At 31.0% G+C, this 22,435-nt stretch overlaps 2 protein-coding genes across 2 annotated transcripts; one reads left to right on the forward strand and one right to left on the reverse strand.

Annotated features, from left to right (window-relative positions):
* The first annotated feature begins 2,182 nt into the window (after positions 1-2,182).
* LOC124544232 (gamma-tubulin complex component 2-like) lies at positions 2,183-8,706 on the forward strand. The gene is made up of 13 exons (XM_047122703.1): positions 2,183-2,314; positions 2,393-2,560; positions 2,651-2,795; positions 3,049-3,235; positions 3,652-3,947; positions 4,293-4,421; positions 4,904-5,077; positions 5,359-5,536; positions 6,098-6,386; positions 6,766-6,881; positions 7,166-7,337; positions 8,245-8,413; positions 8,692-8,706. The coding sequence occupies exons 1-13, from the start codon at positions 2,244-2,246 to the stop codon at positions 8,704-8,706; spliced, it is 2,109 nt and encodes a 702-aa protein (XP_046978659.1). The 5' UTR covers positions 2,183-2,243.
* A 392-nt stretch (positions 8,707-9,098) lies between these two features.
* Positions 9,099-21,945, reverse strand: LOC124544010 (transient receptor potential cation channel protein painless). Its single transcript, XM_047122359.1, has 2 exons — positions 21,701-21,945; positions 9,099-12,146 (listed from the first exon to the last, which is right to left on the reverse strand). The coding sequence occupies exon 2, from the start codon at positions 12,124-12,126 to the stop codon at positions 9,271-9,273; it is 2,856 nt and encodes a 951-aa protein (XP_046978315.1). The 5' UTR covers positions 12,127-12,146; positions 21,701-21,945; the 3' UTR covers positions 9,099-9,270.
* Positions 21,946-22,435: the final 490 nt, after the last annotated feature.

Below are 22,435 nucleotides of genomic sequence, written 5' to 3' on the forward strand. Positions count from 1 at the left end.
CACTTACTACATAAGTCTTTTTTTATGGTATAGGTTGGCGGACGAGCACATGGGCCACCTGACGCTAAGTGGTCACCATCACCCATAGACAATGACGCTGCAAGAAACATAAACTATTCCTTACATTGTCAATGTTCCACCAACCTTGGGAACTAACATGACCGGAACACAACAATACTGAGTACTATTATTTGGCGGTAGAATAACTGATGAGCGGGTGGTATCTACCCAGACGGGCTTGCACAAAGCCCTACCACCAAGTAAAAAAGTCTGTGTACTTTATTTATAATTCATTGAAAAGAATCACATGTCATTCGAATTATCTGTTACAAAAACATGAAATTCACGTTTCTAAATTTGAATCGGATGAAACATTACTTAAATTATAGTAAGTAATATTATGTTGTAAAACCTTTTCTAAGTATTATACGTATAATAAATAACCTCTAAAACCTTTATTATAAAGTATCTTGAATATTCGTAGGCTATAGTATATTATACACTTCAACGATAGAATAATATATTTTTTGAGTGTTTTATCATTAAATAACGAACTTTTAGTTCGAAAAAATATGTACACGGCTGAGGAATTTATTGTAATTAAAGTGTATTTTTGTTTGTTCATTTCATTTCATCACATTTCATTTTAATTTACGAGTTCTTAATTCAATAACTTGTGGTGAGAAATATAAAATTCCTAAAATATTTTCGAATGTAACATTATTTTAAGAATATAATAAATTTTGTTAAGTTTGAAAGTTTCTAAGATTAATAAGTATAATAAATGTTGTAAAAGATCAATTTCAAAGAAAGTTGAATTTTACTTATACTTACATTTTTAATTTTTTTTTACTTTATAAAATATTTTTTTATACAATGAATGTCATGAATGTTTGTATATCATTTATTGGTTGTCACAATTATTTTTACTGGTTTATGTTAGAAATCATAAACATAAAAATTTAGGAAAATTTCGTTCATTTTTTAAACAATAACAAGTTAAAGTATTTGCCAAAATTCTTTCCAGTTGTGTCGAATTTTCTATAGTGCACTCTTGTTAGCGCACACTCTTGTACCCTGTGATATGTATGTCTTGTGCAGATAATTTCCCTTCTTCTTAAATGTTCTATGTATTTTCAAGAATATTTTGACTTTGAGATAATTTTATTTCTTATTGGAAAACCTACTTATGTTTGAGGTACCCTCATCTGGGACTCGACAAATGCCACATTTTAATATTAGTACATTTACAATAACATGAAAAATAATAATTACTCATTCAAAGTTGTATGAGTACCTTATTTCAGTTCCCTATAAAAATAATTTCTTTATAATAAGTAAAACTAAACACAAGTATTAAAAATAATATTTACTTCTCTTAATGTAAGGTATTTACTAATAGAGATAACAAAGTTTACTGTTTTTGTTTCATTAATTGTGCAATAATTCACTTTTATTCTATAAACAAATTAATTGAACTAGTGTTATATGTAGTAAGTATTCATAAACGTAGATTGAAACTCTGAATTTAAATATTGCTTCATGTATTATACAAACACATGAAATTCACTAGGAAGGAGGGAGCGGTCGCTGATCTCCAAAAAAATTTGTGTACACCTCTATAAAAACGACGAATATGCAAGTAACAAGGCTCTTACAAAAAGTTTTGCATGATCTTTTTCAGGATAAAATTGTGTGTACAGTTACAAACTTAATTTAGATATTATCATATCAGTTCTACATGGTTATACATAAATACAAAACTTATAGTTATAATATTATTTTTTAATTTTAAATTATCAATTTTTTCATACATGATAATTATATTTGTTTGAATTTAATGGTTATATAGTAGTCCATTAAAATTATTTTTGATAATATTTCAATTTAAATTTTAACGGGTAGAATTATAGGTTTCTAGTTGAACAGTTTAACGCCATCTAGTGCCATCTAACGCCACTATCTCATACATAGGTATGAAGATTATTTTATATGATCAACCATTAACGGAATAATCTGAGAAAATATTGTATCATATTTTGAAATATTTTAATGAAGTACATATCATATCAAAGGATTTAGTAAAATAACATAAAGTGAAGGACATTTTTTCATTACTAAAAATGCGTATATTGGACCGCATATCTTTGAAATTGTTATGATAACTGTCAATAATGCCATCTGAACTGTCAAAAAAAATATAAATGAAGCGTATAGATATTTGTGTTCAGCTTTTATAATAAATGTTTCAAAATTGTATAATACCTAAAGATAAGATGCACAGCACCATAAAGGAGCTTCTTGACGCTTTAGGGTAATTTTTAAAAACCATAATTGGAGATACTTTAGTGCAATTACGCTTGTTTATCACGCTCAATTAATTCAATTCCAGATGTAATTTAGAAGCAGATACGGTATTAGACTATATTCAAAACGACCCCAATTATGGGAACAGTAATCTCTCTTCAAAACAAGTGAATGAATACGCACAAAGATTAGCGCTGAAGGCATGTAACGCAAAAGTATTTTTAAAAAAGTATGAGGAATTAAAAAATCGCAAGTATGTTCTATTATTTTATTGAAATGTATAAAATATATTTCTTAACTTTTTGTTGTATGAAACTATCATAATTCTTAATGTTTTTCTCAGCACTGATAACTTGTCGGATCTTGTATTACTATTTTATAAATTGGTTTGTGATGAAAAGAAATCTCGAATATCAAAGCCAAAAGTGGCTCCAAAACCTGTATTAGGTGATAACAAACATCAGATCACCAAAGAAGATGTGCCACAGGTGAGATGTTTAAAAATATTGAAATTAGATCTGTTAAGCCAATATTTGATTAAATTAAACTAAAGCAAGATAGTGAGATCTAGTTGAAATTAAAATTTTATCAATAAATATTTTCTTATAGAAATTTTCATTTCATATTTACAGTATAATTGTACAACTTAGCACACATTTTCCTTATTAAACATTTAAGTAAATGTACTTTTAAAATAATTAAAATGTTAAAAATAAGACTTACAAATATTTTATGTTATAGATAAAGGATAAATTACTTAAAGCTGTTGATGAAAGTAAAAAATTAGTCATGAAGTCATTTGAAGAGAAGGAGTCAAAGCTGCGTCCAAACTGGTATAATAGTCTTGATTTGCCAAATTGGCAAAAAGATCATCCTGCTATGTCTTGGGACTTTCCCAAAGAATCACTACCAATAACATTGTCTTTAAGTAAGTACAAATATATAAGTAATACATTTTACAATAATGTTTTCTATGAAATTAATTACAAACAAAATATCATATAAAACTTTCTTAAACTGTGTATGGAAAATTTTATTTTTATTTTGTTAAAAATGTGATAAATTGATAAAGACTTTATTCTACTTATTTACATACTTAGTAATTATGCCCATATCATGGACAACAATCTCTTAGACAGCAAAAATTTTAGGAGAAACTTTTAAAAAAGTTACTACTCATTGAAAGTTGTATGTGTGCCTTTTTTTAAACACAAAATTATTAAACTGTAATTAAAGCCAAAAAATTAATATTTACTTTTCTTAATGTAAGAAAGTTGTCAGATTTATATTTAAAAAATGGTTGAATGTTTGATTATTAAGATTAATTGTTGATTATTATTGTAGCCGGGATTCCTGTCACATCTCAAGAGAATATAATTATAGACGAGCTTTTATATGTCTTCTCTGGAATCTCTGGTAATTTTATTGTTGCGAAACCAGCAAAAGATACATATGATCCCCGTACATTCTTAATATCAGATGACTTAGATGATGCTCTCAAACAAATTGTGCAGCAGATGTTACCACTAGCCTCAAACTACTCCATAGTTCGGAGATTTATAGAACACTGTAATATGTGGTCTGGGCAAGTTTTACATGCTTTAGTGGCTGCTATCGAAGTTTTGTTAAAGGATTATTATGTAAGTTGTGATATTCTATATTATTGTTTTTTTTTTGGATAAATAATAACAATAAACTACTAAAGTATTAAACATGAAATTTATACAACTGAAGATGTAGCACTTTCCAAATAATATTTTTGTATACTACATACTAAGCAAATTGATAAACTTTACATTAATGAATTTAATGAGGTAGGCTTGGGTGTTTAATACCCAAGCCTACCTCATTAAAGCCGATTTTGTGTAAAATGGCTGAATTAGGATGATGATTGTTGAGGTTGTCACAAACAATTATGTCGGCCAATAAATTTTTATATACTATGACCTAGTATTAAAACTAAAATTGCTAAATTAATGTTTCAGACAATGATAGCACAACTGGAGACAGAACATTTGTCTACAAACTTGACATTGCAGAAACTTTGGTATTTTGTACTGCCTACTATGCACACTATGCAGGTTTTGGCTGCTATTGTTACCAGCATTGGAAAGGTAATCAATTATTTTTTTATCAATACTGTTAACTTGTTTTTATAAATAAAAATTTTGAATAAAAAACCCTTAAAATGTTTTTAATAATTATGTATGTTGACTAAAGTTAAACCTTAAGACATTTTAATTAAAAGTAAGCATTAAATGTTAAAAGTAAGTATTAAATGGGAATTTACTGGCTGTTGTTGTTGTTGACTCAAGCAATTTAGTATGACAATATTTCATAATTTATAGTGTGGACTTAAGAAAACTTCTGACTGACCTGCAGCAACATTGATAAAAAGCTTAGTTTTAAATATACTTTAAATTGGCTGATATCTAAAATAAATATTTAAAATGTCTAGAATACCTTCATCATATAAGTTTAAATAATATTTTAATTAACAATTAGACCAGAATTTTCTTATTTCCCTAATCTTCAATATTAAGAATTAACAAGTTATGCTAAAAAGGTTATATGTGTACATAGTAAGAAATTTCAGAGTGAACTAAGAGGGGGTGCAGTGTTAACTGTGCTTCATGAAAAAACAAATACCTTGATGGGAGATGCTCGAGCGCAAGAGATATCTTTATTCCTTACTGAGCGCTCCTGTCGGCCTTATCTTAGTATCTTAGATCAATGGATTCACAAGGGTACTATTGTCGATCCTTTCCAGGTATGATAACCAATAAAATCATGGTATTACAAATATGTTATCTATTAAAGTTCTTCATTTTTGTAAAAATGTATAAGAATGATTTAAATGCACCAACATTGTAATTGAGCAGGTAGTAATTACTATTTTTTTTTTTTTTATGGTATAGATTGGCGTCTGAGCATATGGGCCACCTGATGGAAAGTGGTCACCATCAGCCATAGACAATGACGCTGTAAGAAATATTAATTATTCCTTATATCGTCAATGTGAAATTACTACTAATATATATTGTTTTCTAGGAGTTTATGATAGAGGACAATGAATTGATAAACAAAGAAGAGTTACCTGTTGATTATTCTGCTGATTACTGGGAGAAACGCTACAGTGTTCAAAGAGACAGAGTACCAAAATTCCTTGACAAATTTGCAGACATAATACTTCGTACTGGGAAATACTTAAATGTTATTAGTCAATGTGGTACAGTTTTTTTTACTTATTTATTAAAATTTTATTTAATTACAACAAACAAATAGGCTATTTGACTCTTTTTTAAAATCGATTTTATATTATTTAGTAGAAGCTAAGGAACCCAGTAAAAGTTGTGTTTTTTTATTTCTAGTACATATTTGCTGAAAAATATCATATTAAAAATTCCATATTTAAATAGCGCGCAAAAACGCTACTTGGACAATATGGCGCTGCAACGGGGTCGGTGACGTCACTTTCCTGTATTTTAATCTGTGTTACATATAGAAGAAAAGCAAGGTTTACAAGAAAGTGACTTCATCATAAGCCCGTCCAATGAGGAATGTAATGTGTCACATGACAAATGTTTGAAAAATGCATTTTTATTTATGGGTTTTTGAATGAATTAAGTATTATTTTCATTTTTTGTTAGTAAATAACCATTTTGAAACTCATAATATACACTGATTACAATAATTCACCATTTATTTTTCGCATTGTCAAATAGCCTATTGCATGTGGTTTGTAAATAATAACAACCTCTTACATTTTCACTTTATTTTGATCTCCCAGGTAAATCAATAACAAAATCAAATACAGAAGAAATAAAATATTCCCTGAGAGAGCAAAACTATGGTGCAATAATTCAAAAAGCATATGCATTTGCGAGCAAGTCCTTATTGGAATTGTTATTGAAGGAATACGATTTGATGGGTAGATTGAAATCTGTTAAGAATTATTTCTTAATGAGTCAAGGCGATTTTATCGTACAATTCTTGGATGCTACAGAACAAGAGCTATCGAAGAAAATTGATGATATCATACCATCGAAACTGGAGTCACTATTAGGATTATGTTTAAGGTAAACTTTTATTTTAATATTTGGAACAGATATATGTATCTAATTTTTGTTTTACTTTAACAATAATTGTTTCCATGTTTTATTACGATAAATAGATACTTAGTAATTTATTTTTAACCAATTATTTTCAAAGATCAAAGAGTAGGTATCGTTTTGTTTCCAGAGCCAGCTTCTTTAAAAGCCAATATGTTATATATTATATAAATGTATTCTATTATTTAGTCAATCCTCATTTATTGCTTAAATCAATCATAGTATTTTTTTCTTTTTCTACAATAAACTTACCCTTTTAACACAACATTTTAAATCATCTGTTATCAATTTATATCTCTAAAATAGTCTTATTAAATGTGTAACCTTTTTACTCAATTTCTTCCAGGCTGTCTGCGGCAAGTCATGATCCTTATAATGAAGATATGAGGGTGGAACTGCTTCCTTATGACTTACAGTTCCAAATGTTTAAAATATTGTCAATTGAAACCGAAGAGGAGAAAGGTAAGTTGTTTATAATTAATAAAAAAAAATATTAAATAATTTGGAAATGTTTGGTTTATTCCATTAAAAATTATAATTTAAATTGTTTGTCAAACTTGTGATGTGTAATAATGATTACTTGAACTATTAGTATTTCTTATGTTATTATCATGTATCAATGAGAATTAAGTCATGTCTTCAGATGACTGTCTTTATAAAAAAAGTTTAATTTTATTCAACATATAGTCTATGAAATAAATTTAAAAAATAATTACTTGTGTAATTGTATGTTTGTATTTTTCCAGAGTACAAACAAAATAAGGACTGTCTACCACTGACTGGAATTGAAACATTTTCATTTGGAATGGAGGTGAAGTGGCCGGTGTCACTCATATTGAACCATAAGGCCATTGCGTGCTATCAGATGATATTCAGGCACCTCTTCTATTGCAAACACGTGGAAAGATTACTTTGCAGGTCAGTTCACATAATAGAATGTTATCATACTAAGTCTACAGCACAAGTACTGCGGTCATATAAACAGTTGTTACTCCTATCTTTTAGTTGTTCTTATGTGCTGGCATAGGTATAGTTTCTAATCGTAAAAAATGATTATATTAGCTATATGTGTTGTTTGTTGGTCTGGTTGTTTAAATTGTGAATGTTTTCGTACTCACATTGCTTTCGAACGAGGTTGTTTTGGCAGCATTTTTCTTACTATGATTATTTAAAAGCGATTAATGTAACAGAACTTATTCTGTTTCCGTATGTGGTTGTATCATTTGCCATACGTAAATAGCTGCTGAATCTTATAGTTAGCTTAGAATAATAATGATGTCGTTTAAGTCTCCAAAATGGATAATGGATTTTAATAAAGTGATCATGAATTTATAGAATCTTTTTTGGTACAAGAAATAAATTTATATTCTTGGTTTTTCCTACTAGTGATTTGATTGTGCAAACTTGGTACTTGTTGTAATTGGTTTTCACGCCATCAATAAATAAATTAATGAACACTATAAATCTTCTTTAACTTGTCCAATCTTAGCGTCTAGCTTATAACCATTAATTAAAACATGTTTCCGGTTCCGGTTTATTAATTAAAACTATATTACTATTGGTATTATCTTATTTGGTACTCAGATTTATTCTGTGTTATATAGTACCGTCAAAATAAAAACGACCCTAGAAAGTCCATTAATGTCATCAAGCATGCAAACTCCACAATTTTATTATGGTGGGAAAACAAGTTATTAGAAATATCGTGGATTGTAAAAGCTGTCAAAAATTTATTCATTCGGTCGGTAATTATACACTATGCCAAGTGCAAAGGCGAGTAAATGCTATAAGTGAGTCAGTGAGTAATGCGTGAGTTGGCGCCCAGGGTGTGGCTGTACAACAAGGTTGTGAAGCGATTCTCGGAGGCGCGTCTGTACGCGGACGCCTTCGCGCTGCGCCAGCGCATGCTGAGCTGCGTGCAACACCTGCAGTACTACATGTGCGTCGAGGTCATCGAACCCTCCTGGTGCCAGCTCATACAGAGCCTCGACAAGGTCAGTCGTGTTTTTTTTTTTATGGTATAGGTTGGCGGACGAGCATATGGGCCATGGGAAGTGGTCACCATCGCCCATACACAATGACGCTGTAAGAAATATTAACTATTCCTTACATCGTCAATGTGCCACCAACCTTGGGAACTAAGATGTTATGTCCCTTGTGCCTGTAGTTACACTGGCTCACTCACCCTTCAGACCGGAACGACAATACTGAGTACTGTTATTTGTTGTTTTATTCCGTGATACTAATGTTGCACATTGTTTTTGTTTTTCAGAACTTTAGCTCTTAAGAAATATCCTTACATTTTGCATGTAATATTTGTATGTATGGAATGTTTTAATCATTATAAATGTGGTGAAATCTTTGGCTTTGGCTTTGCTTCTTTATTTTAGTGGCTAAAACTGTAGACGCTCGAAACTCTAGTTCAGACGTCGAACAAGACAATCACCTTGGGGTTTGAATGCCATCCAGATCTTACACTTCGTGTATCTCCTCTACTCAACACTAGCTCTGCTGTCCTACCTTTCTAAAAATATCGAATAAAAGATGCTAAAGTTAGATATCAAAATTAAAAAAGGCTAGTTATTATTTTTGTAGCTTAATGTCCTGCGGACTATATATACACAAACAAAAAGACACAAAAGAAAATACAATTATTTTTCAAATAGTTTATTTTGAGTATCGTTAAAAATATATTATAAAACTTAAAACATGATAGATATAAAATCATAGGCAGCGTCTTAAATATAAAGCAAAAATGAAAATAACTAAGAATTACATAAATAAAAATCTTCCAGAAAAGAACAAACTTAAACTAGTTACATTTAAAATAAAATAATGGAATAAATGAAGTTTATTCTAACTTCAGTAAAACCTTTTTTAATGTATTTTCAAGGCTTACAATTTTTGTTTCATATTGAGTAAGTCTGTTCTTTATGTCGTCGAAATCAGATACATAGGTCTTCTTGTTTATAACAACCTTTGCATTTTTAACAATTTTCCTGTCCAATTTATAAGCTTGGCATCGTTCAAAACAACATTTTCCGCTTTCAATATCTTCATAATCATCTCCATATTTACCAAGTGGTTCCGCATGGGGAATTTCTATTCTATTATCTTGATTAGGTTTTACAATTATTCGATATTTTGGCAAAAAGAAGGGAAATAAACTTATTCTTCTCGCAAAAGGTTTTATACAAAGCATTTGTGGCTTAATGATATTCAGATCTTGTAAATATGATGGTAGCCATGACCAGCATTTTAAAGGTTTTGTGTATATTTTACCAATAAGAACACTTTCGAAATAAGATATGAGTCTGACTCGAGATACATGACCTACCAACTCAGCGTTCGCCCTTATCTCTTGAGTATCACTAACGGCTAAACCATTTAGCAAATTGAATAGCACTATGGGTATCATAAAAACGAATACAATAAAAATGACGTGACTTGTCACTGGGAATGTACTGAACTTAATAGATCCAGCGTCGAATTCTCCTGTCAACATAACAATAGTTTTGAATAGCGAGCGTCCTGGATCTTCAAAAAAGTCTTCCTCTTCTTCTTCTTCGCCATTTTTGTTGGGATTCGGTGGTATTTGTTCTTCATCTTCTTGATCTTTCCGAAACAATGTATAGAAACTCAGAGCGAATGCTATAATCAGAATGCAATACCAAAGTAGAAACTTGAAGAAATTCCACGAAACAGTCCGTAACATGACAATATTTGTTGATAGTGTTGGGAATTGGCCAATGAGTAAAACGAGCTCGGCTGACGATAATAGAATGGCAACTGCAGACAACTGTTGTTTTGTGGATTCTTGCGCTGAATCGTAACAAACAATCCAAGCTGTTACGAAAATTAAAGCAATTTCCATCCAATTTTCAATGCTCTGTAAATATCTTGTAGGAGAAACTAAAAATTGAAATAATTCTCTTATAATCAAAAGAATTAAGCCAATAATAGCTCCGATATGAGTCACGACGTTTAAAGCTTCAAATGAATTAACCTGTTGCTTTTCGGTTCGGTATCCTAATATAATGTATAAAACTAAACATAACCACAAGAGTGAGTAAAATGTTATGTTTGCATAAAACAGACTGCTAATTCGTTGCCATTTTAAATATAGAAAACTAGTAATTACTGGATGCTTAAGAAGTGGACGTAAATCCTCATTTCTAGTCATGTACAATAGGGCTTCTGTTTCAGGAGCTAATATAGCGTCATATTCTTTCGGTGTACTATTGTTATTGTTCGAGTTATCCATCAAAGGTACCTTACATAACTCGTTCTCCAAAGAGTTATTGGGATATACTAGGAAACTGTATTTAATATGAATCTCGTAATCATCATCGCTGGGTCGTTGACTGTTTGTCGTAATGCATTCGTCTAAGTATGTCTCAAGAGTTTTAGCATTTATATCAGCCAAAGGTGGCTCATTGAACTTATTATGTAATCCTACACAAGCTCCCTTTCTAAGTAACTCCAACACAGTATCGCTGTCCCCATTCCTCGCAGCATAATGTAAAGCTGTATTATCTTTCATATCTTGGTGATTGACATTTATGTTGATTTTAGGATGGGTCAATAATAAATGAAGACAGGCGTTAAAGTCAACTTTTGGACTATTTACAGCTGATCGCATACCTTTTACTGTTATTTGTATAAGAGATTCGCTATTAACAGAATCAAACAAAGTAGACTCATTGTCGATAAACATTTTGAGTATTTTAGAGTATCCATTGCGACAAGCTAAAGCTACCGGTCGATTTGTATTGCTTGCGCACGTCGTATTTGGATCTGCTCCAGAATTAAGTAATAATAACACAACCTTTTCAAAGCCTTTATCGACTGCTAATTGTAACATTGTATTCGAACCGTTATTAGCAGCTAACATAGATCGATGTTCATTCTTTTTAACGATTTTTGAGAAATCTCTGATAAAGTTATCCTCTTCGTGTCTATTTAAATAATAGAACAATTTATCGACATCGATTACATCTTCACTTTCGGACATAGAATCAAATTTTGGTAGAAGATGAGGAAAAGCTTCTTGCAAATAAAACCTGGCTGTTCGACCTCTAATATCTTTATATGTATCCAAGTCAATTGTATCTTTAGAATAATCCAAAATATATGTAACAACTCTCTCAAGTCCCTGTTTTGCGGCCGAATAAACGGGTGTAACGCCTCTTAAATCGGGAGCATTAGCATTGCAACCAGCTTTAAGTAACTTTTCAATCATTTCTTCGTACAAATCTAACTCACGTTCACGGTCATCGTCTAAATCTTGTATTTTTTTAATTGCCATAAGCAATGCAGTATTTCCCTTAGATTTGATGTTCACATCTATTCTATCATCTTCTAAAAGTACCGATAGTGCTTCAACGTTACCATTTTCTACAGCAAAATGTATTGGAGCTTCTCCGTGTGTCTCATTTATTTTGTTAACTTGAACTTCATGTTGTAACAACAATTTCACAAATTCAACTCTATTAGGCTCTGATATGGCCAATTCAAGACAGCTTTTGTAGTCAGGATATTGATAAACATGTTCAAGATCGACTGCTCCATAGCTAACCAGCTTCTTAAACGTTGCGAAGTCATTGTTTCGAAGCGCTGTCCTAAGTTGCACTTGAGGATCACTTCCAAAGAGTGAGCCACCTCGCGACAGGCGGTTGGCGTTCATCTCGTAGCTGTCCCGTGTCATGTCTTATAACACACTGGCATCTGTAAAGTGAGAATATTTCGTCCCTTATTTAGGTCAACCAATTTTCTTATAAAAGTAAACATTTAGGTACTATTATTATTAAATTGAGGCCACTAATTACTGCAATTGAACAATTAGATACAATCAACAATTGGTCACAATCATGATGATTTACTCCTTGTAAATAGTTTTTTTAGTAACTAAAATTTCCAGCATTAACCGTATGTTGGAGTTGTCAATTTGATTAAAAATGTTAAATGGCAGCTTAAACATTCGTGTGAATGTAAAATGATCAGTGTAAATGAGCCCTTAGCTACGTGTTAATCTTTGAAATAACAAGATACCGGTTTAAGCTCAAAGTTTGCTCACTAAAGAAAGATGTAGACTGTATTCTTATTAATGTCTTTAATTATTTGGGTTTTTACTATTGCCTTGATAAGTTTATTATTTTTTTGATACTTTCTTATTCACTCATACCTTTTAATGGCGAAAAAACTTAAACAAAAAAGACGGCATAGTAAGCCGTTAATTGCTAAAAAATACGAATAAGGTCAATTTCATCATGTTCTTTAATGAGCTCCTATGATATGGGCCGACGAGTATAATGAAGGTGCAATTATTCAAAATTTCTCCCAATGCCATAAAATTAATGCTATTCTCGTACAGCACGCGCCGCTTACTAGTATCAAGTAATTGCTCCCATTTGCTCTCATTATCTTACTTGTGACTTAGATACGAACATAAACCCTTTTCTATTTTCAAGCCTATCACAAATAGACTTCATATTTAATTAAATTGTAACGTTAACTTATTTTTTTTTTAATTTAATATAATTCAATTGGTTAAGGAAATTACGTTTTGTTAAATATCACGAATCGCGTTTTTTTAATCACTACATGCTTGCATATATTGTACAAAGACCTCGTTGATGGTGTTCAAAAATTATGCCGATTGCGAGCTTTACTGGCAATAGTCTATTCCAACCACAAGAGGAAAAAAGTAAAATAAACAACATTTGACATTGATTTGGCGCGATACTGGCGGAGCTTAAACAATCTATGATATTCATTATGGATTTTCGTAAAAATAGCGTTTGAAAGTTGACGACGCTGTTATCGGAACTTTGGAAATAAAATAAAAGTGAATATAAATGGTAAAGTGGAATAGTGTTGTTTCATAAATATTAATCTAGAACTGTTTTAGCTGATGTATTTTTTAATCTCATGAAATACGTAAATCTAAAGTTTTTTTATCTTTATTCTAATATAGACTCTTATCATGATCGCTGGAGATAAACATATATGTTTATTTAAATATAATACTAAATAACAGTCAATTTAAGTAATTTACTAATTTCTGGAAATATGAACCCAAAGTTTTAGTGAGGTAATTGTGAGCTGTTAGACGATTTTGTCGATTATTATTTTTATTATTGAAAGTTATCTGATACATGAAATGTAATCATAAAAAATATTATCATAATAATATTTGCAATACTTTATTATAGAATAACACGCAGAACATATTTGAATTGTTTTAGCTTAAAGTTACATCGCCTAGTGGTGTATTAGTATGAGGTAGTTTTATTTGCTAAGTGTGGGCTTAGTAGGTGAAATATTTGTCGTATGCTCTTTCGTTAATACACCATGACTAAACCTCGCCTTGAATTCTGTTACTATGGCATAATTATGTAAAATATTTTAACACGTAATTAAGTCCAAGTGTTTTAGTTTTTGTAAAGAATAACAGATTCCTCTTTTTAAAAACTAAAGTCAATAACAAACATATTAGGTGCGTGTTGGTTAGAATATAAATATTAATTGTCATCTTAGAAAATAACGATGAACAAGTAAATCATATATTCATCGTCGACTGAATTTGGTTCCGCAGGGGGTATTGTAGTGCACATTTTATACCTTAACTCTCATAGTTCGAGAAGTCGATAATGCGACCCGAACCTGCTAAGATCCCTGAAGTTTTATGCTATTTTCTTGAAGTATAAGACAGCATAAAGCAAGCGCTATAAAATACTCTCAATGCAGTGATTAACTAAGACTTTAAGTCGATAATACTAAATTAATAATTTAATTAACTTTAAGCCAATTTTAATCAAATATTTAAAGTAATTAATGTATTTTAGAAGTAAAAGTAAGTGGCGAGTACATATTAGGTAGTTAAGATTTGATAAACTGTAGTCCAGGGCTATTGACAATTCAAATGATATATAATCCAAGGGTTAATCATTTTTAATTATTTTTTTAATTGGAATAGTGTTAATAATATCTTCACTATTCTAATTTTGAATGTATATGTAAGCTTATGAATATTGATTAAAGCCCATATAGATCTGCTTAAAAGAAAGCAATCTATCTGTGGCAAGTTATTATTACGAATTACGTAAATTCGCTGATCGGTCAATGGAACGGTGAAGCATGAGATACAGCACATGTTTACGAGAACAACAATGTACTTGTGTCCGCATTCAGATGTCCGATGATCCCATTGTCCGACACTGTTTCGAATCGTACATACATTAGTTACATTAACATTTTTTTGAAATATTTTCTTTATTTTACATTCTTAATTCTACTTTATTAAATAGGATGACTAGTAATGTTTATTTTTGTCTGAGTAAAACCTTTTTAAAAAGGTTTTTTTTAAATTCACCTGAAATATGCCAAGCGTAAAATGATCAAAATTATAAAGTATACACAATATCTCCCGTCTGAATAAAATTACACAAATACCTCGTCTGATTATTAATTTCAACGATTTCGAAGACAAAACCCAGCATTTTTGTAACATTAATACTACTAAAAACTCACTATTATTTTTAATAATAGTGAGTAAATAAGTATCAAGATAGTACCAGTAGTATAATAAGTACTCAAAATATGCGACAACAAAGAAAGAAGATAGAGTTTCTATGAACAGCGTACATAAACACACGCACATATATTTTGACACAAATATTACATGAGTTCTTTCACAATTACAATTTTAAAATTAAAAAGTAATATAACGTGGATAATGAGTTCAAAGAATTAACTAGAATGTTTTTCGTGAACCATAATTTAAAATTACAACATAAGTACAATTACCCTACGAATTAGCGACCCCTTGACATTTCGACCAATAACAATAATGACTATTTCAAGATGTCCGGAGGCGTGTCTTACGACTTTTATTCAATCTTAAATTTGTTCACATGACAAAAAATACTTAGACAAGTTACTCAAGCCTTTTTGTTTAAATAATTTAAATAGATCGGCATAAAGGAGGTTTTATATTTCATCCAATTCATTCTGTATTTAAATAGTATCTTCTTCAAAGGCTAAAAGTCCATGGTAATTTTACACAATAAATATTCAGGCTCCACAGACAAAGGGCTTATTTTCATATGAACCTTTATTCATGTCAAGGTCTCATATCCAAGGAAGCTGCGTATTGATGTCTTATCTTTCTCTCTTTAAAAGTCATGCCGCCCGTGGATAAAATATGGTACATTCATAAATATTAATTCCTGCCATAAATTACTAATGTATGAACTATTGAACATATTACTGATATCGTCAATGCTCAATTTAAGTGCTAGCAATTTACTTTATAATATGTGTGATGTGTATGAGTATTTTGAACCGCTTATTTTCGTTTTAAAATTGTAAACATTTAACATTACAAATTTAAATCTTTATTAAGATTTCTAAACGTAAATGTATGTGTTTTAATAATTAGTAATAAGTTTTGTTCGATCCAATCAAGTTTTTATCGATTTTGTATCTGAGTTTTCATAGTCGAATAGTTGATTTCATAATATCATGAACACTTACAGGTTTACCGTTAATCTGTCAGCGAATCCTATCGCCTTTGTTTGCGGCTTGTTTATTTAAAATATAAACATGTTTGATTCATGGGAACACGGATTCCTGTATTAGTGGTGGTTATCTATTTTGCTTTTGAAGTATCTATTGTTTATTTTCAATATAGTTATGACGACTCACGTATTGTATTTTCCTAAGTTGCTATGTTAGCTCGCTATACATTTTGCATTTTATGAATTCTTAAATGCTATTTCGTTATTTTTAATGTTTTAATGATGAATGTAATATCCGTTATGATATTTTCGTAATTTGTAATGAAATAACGTATTTAATATCTTTGTATAGCTTGAGGTTACTAATATTCTGGACTAGACACCTAAACCCATATTAAGTCTTAACTAATTTACCTGAGAAATTTTCACTATCAGTTCGAATTTCAAAATTAAGAAGTAATTTTGGAAATCAGTTTGAAGTATATATTTAAAACTTAATAATATAAGTACGAGTATATACTCAAAAGACACGTATTCCCTTTTTTCTACTCTTCCCTGGCATTGTTGGATTGTAAGATTGAGACAGCTTATAAATTAGATAATGTCGTAACGTGTATTTGCGATTGGCCGCGATAACCGATATATGCCGGGAAAACATTACTGTTATTATATAAGTCTGTAGAATACTTTTACTGATTTGTTTGTTGATAATAATCGACCGGACATTATCATTACCGACTTCCGTTGCTGTTACACATTATTAAGTTTTATTTTGTTCTGTCTACGCGCTTCTTTTGCGACCCGCATATGATAATTACTAAAATCTTTTTACTATAATACCGAAAATTTTAATTATGTAATGTAAATTATTTAATGCTTCCTATTTTATTTTTAACTTTTACTAAGAAACGTGCATATTATTATATTAAAGTTATTTCGTTTTATTTTTAGATGAACGCAGAGAGAGTCAAATATTAAAAATCATTACGAATCTTATTTAACGCAATCAAATTTAAAACGTGATCTCATTTTATCTCAACTACATGACGCCTTGAATACATAATCTCACTTAACGAAATATGTACATTAGGTATTAAAATGTAGCTTTATATTGTATGTTCTATGCCTAATTTGTAATTACAAAATAATAAACTATAGTATATCTACATAGTATAAAACAAAGTTCCCGCCGTCTGTACGATTTAAGATGTAGATTTTAGTGCGGTTTTCATCAATAAAGTGAAAGTGATTTATACATAATATAACAGAGAAAACACTTACGTAGCCGATAAATAAACGAGAATTTTTCTTTTTATGTTTGTACTTCCATCCAAAAGTAGTAAATAGATCCTAATTTTATCTGCGTGAAGCCGGGAAGAGAATCTAGTTATAATATATAAATATACCGTACCAAATATACTGAGTGTGCTTGGAATGTCACGTATAATATTTGGTTATTGATGTTTTTATATGTTATTTTGATGGCATTTCATTATTTATGTCTAGGATAGAGATACCACATTTTAAAAAAATCAAATTATGATTACATCATAAAATAAATTATATTTACATCATAAAAAACAGAACGGGTTTGTAATTAATGCAAACCGTACCGGTTTTTAGGTAAATTAGGTGAAATATCATTATAACTGTGCTGTACACTATGAGCAGAATAATGTTGCTTCCCGACTGCTCTTCCATTGAATACTAATGGAATTAATCCAATTACTATGTGCAAAATATAATGTAATGTCTATATTTATCTGACATCGACATAATCCACTATTCCTAATCGACAAGTGATAAACAAGTCTTACCTAAGTTGTAGTTAATAATAAAATATAATCAGGGAAAATGAGATTTTCACTTCAAGTTCATTTAATACGTCTACTAGTAGATTTTTTATTGGTTGCTGCCATAAAGACCAATCGACCAATTATTGATGAAATATCCTATCAAAATAATATAGTTTTATGTACAGTCAGAGTAAGAAAACCTTCGCCAGTTTTCAAATTTATTCTTTTGTCAAGTCTTAAAGTCTTAGTACCTTTTGAATCTAAACATCAAATCATTGCGACGCAATATGTCATTCTCGATCGGTAAAACAGATTATCGCTCATACGCAGCACACGAAAATAGATTTTAAGGTGGCGACCCTTTTCTTACCCCGACTGTACCTACATAGTAAGTAAACATGTAAATTCTAGTATCAACAAAGCTTGCAGACAGGACCTATAATTTTGTATGTGTAACGTAAATTAATAGCATTATTTTAAGCTGGTTAAGTACGATTCAGGTAGTTACTAAAAGTCTTTGTACAACAGTCGACCGATACCACCGATAGCCTGTTTAAACCGAGCAGTATGCGGGCTACGATTTATTTACTCCAATAAGATTACGAGAGCCATGTATACTATTGTTTGCTGAAATGAAAAATGTGTATCGTTATTCTAGTCACGTTTTTTGAATATTCGTAAAAAGAACGTCTCGTGCAGTATGTTATGGTATGATTTAAAACTGGTCTATACTTCACCATATATATAAATATACTTAAAAATCTCTAGAGAATTAGTTATGGTTGCCACATATCCGGCACTTGACCAACTAAACAGTAAAAGCCTTCCGTTCCGCACACGATATTTCAATTTAGACCCGCGTTCCGACGAGTGAGTCGGACATTTTTAGTCAACATTGTACTTAATTTCGTAGACCCTAAATATATAATCGAGTTTTTAACACTTTCGTAGGAAATTTAGCTTAAGTACGAAATAATGTGTTCCGCTATACTTGTTACCCTACTTACTAAATCAAAGCTATTTTTTTAATCTTGTCCAAATGAGTATATATTCTTATAAAATACCTTTTTGTTTAGGAATTGTCAATATTTACGACAACGATTTAATTCGCGTAGCACGTTAATGTAATGAATATTAACTTTTCAATTTCATGTCAGTAATTACGTTACCAGTACATTGGATCGATCAGATGCCCGTATAAAAAAGTGCCTAATAGGTCATAAAAATCGATTAAACGACGGCTCTTTAACGATATCCTGAAGTGCGATTGAAACTGCGCTGTTCTGAGTTTCTATTTTGAGTCGCTGGACCGGCACAGACGCGGATTCACCCGTTTTCTGATTAACAGTTTTTACAGAGATCACTGGTTCATTTATACCAGCGCCTCTAAACACTTTCCATCTGTCGTTACGCACGACGGGTCCCCCGACGAATTTGCTCGCTTCGTATGTTTTAGTTTTATATTGTTTCTGTACTTGCTCGAAATATCGCTTTACGGACCAGCAATAATGAGTATTTTTTTTTACTTTTTATTCTGTCCGAAATAGAAGTTATTACTCATATTTCTTTGAAATTATTATCTTTATACGCATACTTTTTTGAAGCTTTTGATCAAATGATAATATGTTCGGAGTTGACACAACCAAATAAAGCCGTGCCATTTGAAATAACCTTCGATTGGAATTGGTGACCTGTGAGGTGATAACAGCTCTGACGCCAAATTCGGTTGCACGGGTAACAGTTTATTGGTTTCTGTTACGGAAGTTAATATTGTATTCAAGTAGCAAATGAGAGCGTATTATGCATTATACTCTGCTACATATTTGGTCTGTTGGCCGATGTGGGCGAAATGTTGTCATCGTTCCATCGATGTTATTAATGCCACAGGTACCTTGCGGTAAGGCAAAAATGTCTAATAATGTTTATTCATAGACTTAAAACATATGAACAATAATATATGAGATATGGAAACTTTAAATTTGTACCGAACATAAACCACGACTTTTGAAAACTAATTATTTTTCATCTTGATGAAAGAAATTTAATTGAATTTTGAGTTGTTTCTCATAAAAATAAATCAGCATTCAAATTATTATTATTAGTTTTTTTGTAAGTTTTTGAATTACTACTAATATTACATTATAAAGGGTTGCAGTAAAATCTCAAGGGTTTGCAATCAAACGAGTTCCTTTCACACTGTCTAGTGTCTTGTATACCGCAGAGCATTTTCAACTTGAGCAACTTGACATTCATACAAATGCGAATGTTTGTTACTGTTTATAAAACGATATAAAACCACGGAAGCTAAAGTTGCGTTTGTAAATCAATAGCTACAAGTAAAACCATTCATTCGTCACACTGAATACTTAATCGCGTTACACACATAATTTACAAATGAAACTGCACAAACATGCTGGTTTGATGATCGCGTAAGAAAGCCGTGGGAAACAAGTAACCTATTTCATAAATCGTATGTCCGAATATGATCGCTCGAATCGATTGATGACTTTCAAAATCAATCGAATCGCTCCTGTCAGAATCGTTATCTCGCCAGTACCTTTAGGGCTTAAAGGTCATTTATTTTAACACACAAATTAATTGAAAATGCTTTTGCAATATGACCTGTCCAATATGATATTTAAGATTGTTGATATGATTCATGTCAGTATGATTATTGTCACGAAAATAATAAATGTTCAACGTCTGCCATTCTTTACAATTGTTACAATCGAAACTAACAATTAGATTAAGATATTTTTCACAATCTCGTAACGATGTATGTAAACAATTTTATATTATTTTCTTTCGGGAAGAGACCAAACCAAAAAGGTTCAATATATAGACACAATAAACGATTAACTATGTTCTAGTTAAAGAATAGTTTCCTTCAGTAGTGCTTCTACAATCTTATTAATATCTAATCAACGTTAATCTCTATCAATTTAACCGCTGTGTCACGTTTTTAGAAATAAATAAAAATACTACCGATACGATTTAAGTACAGTTGTGTCTGAAATACCAATTACATTAAAACTTAAGACTTATTTTAACAATTTTCTTTAAAAAAATATTGTTTTTTTTTTCACCACAAAGCCACAAGCAGTATTATATAATACTATAGGTATTAAATGAACCTAACCCAACATTCCTTCGTTGTAAGTCAATCAGCTAACATACCTAGGCTGAGGCTAACCAGTTTAATAACTGAGCTTCTCGGACATAAGATCCGTAAATATCAACTTGGCGTCGTTTTTTTGTTTCACTAGCGCCGGATATGTCGTTGAACGTTTATTATAGTATATCGTGTGCACAAGTTAGCCCACTTTATCAATTACCATAACACTTCCCGCGAGATCTATTCGTCGACCCGTATGTCCTGCATCATCATAAATATGATGACGTCACTCTCGTCTCGTCGACCTTGTTTGAGGGCTTCAGTCATCGTATGTTAATATCCCAGTTCAATGTTTACACCCACATATGTTTGTTATATTGCCCAATTTGGTAAACTTTGTTTTTAAACCTTATATTTCTTGCGAAATCGTGAAACTTTTATGCTTATATTCGCTCGACGCAGCAATATGCAAACGCGTTAATTTAGGGTCCATACAATGTACAGATATAAAATTAAAGATAAGTAAAAATTTTTTTTTTGACAAATGATACTTATTTTAGAACGATGGTTTAGTTGTAATGATTTGCACGCTTTTGTGTATACACATATGTATTCATTTAAAAATTGAGATATTAAAAAAAATAGAACAATTTTGATGTAAGCGATTGCGTGTTATTTAAAATCAAACTATAATCAAATCGAACTTTTGATTTTGATTACAAAAAAAAACACATGTCCACGATTGCAATTGCGATTAACTTGAATCAAAACATAAATAACAAACATCCCTTATGGGATGGGATATATGGCGTTTAACGAAACGAATTAGGTAAAGAATGTTAAACCAACCTGAATTAGGAAAGTATTAATGATATCACTGAATTATGTACACAGTCACAGGCACTTATTCACTGGCTTTGTCTGCTATTGGTTTACATAGCTTCTGCGCAACCGTGCAACTCGAGCTCGATGTTAGAATGAGGCGGTGCGCGCGCGCAGCCGAGTGGGAGGCGAGACTTGCTGATCCTGCGCTACTGGCAAACTCAATTACCGCTCATATTGCTCTACCATATCGTACTGCATTCGAAACCGATTGAATCACCTAACCATTGACCATGCCTCGTTATGGAAGATTAATGGTTTTATTCATTTGTTAAGTTTAAAAATGACTGTAGCTGTAGTTTAGTGTACCCATTGTGAAATATAAATACTTTTTTTTAAAACCTTTTTCTAACAAAAGTTTTTTTTTTTTGTAATTGAAACTGTGATAATTATTTATATGTCCCAATGGAAGTTTTTTCAACCTTTCCATCACCTTAAGTTTTTGCAGTGGGCGGAGCGCCTTGTAGACCGATGTAGGCGTTTCTTTTCATCTCATTGTACGTCACAAGGTTACATTACTCATAGTTATTGTGTAGATAATGCCGATTGTTACACAGATATAACTATTAGGGGTTGGATGTTTTCTTTATCAAAATAATATTTTAATTTGGGTGGTTAAATTTCGAACGAAATCTAAGTCAGCAATGCCTCGTACAAAAGCCCATTAGTTATCTAGTCATTCTTCAAAGATAACTAGATGTT

Source organism: Vanessa cardui, chromosome 4 (genome assembly GCF_905220365.1).
Source record: "Vanessa cardui chromosome 4, ilVanCard2.1, whole genome shotgun sequence".
NCBI classification, from domain to species: Eukaryota; Metazoa; Arthropoda; class Insecta; order Lepidoptera; family Nymphalidae; genus Vanessa; species Vanessa cardui.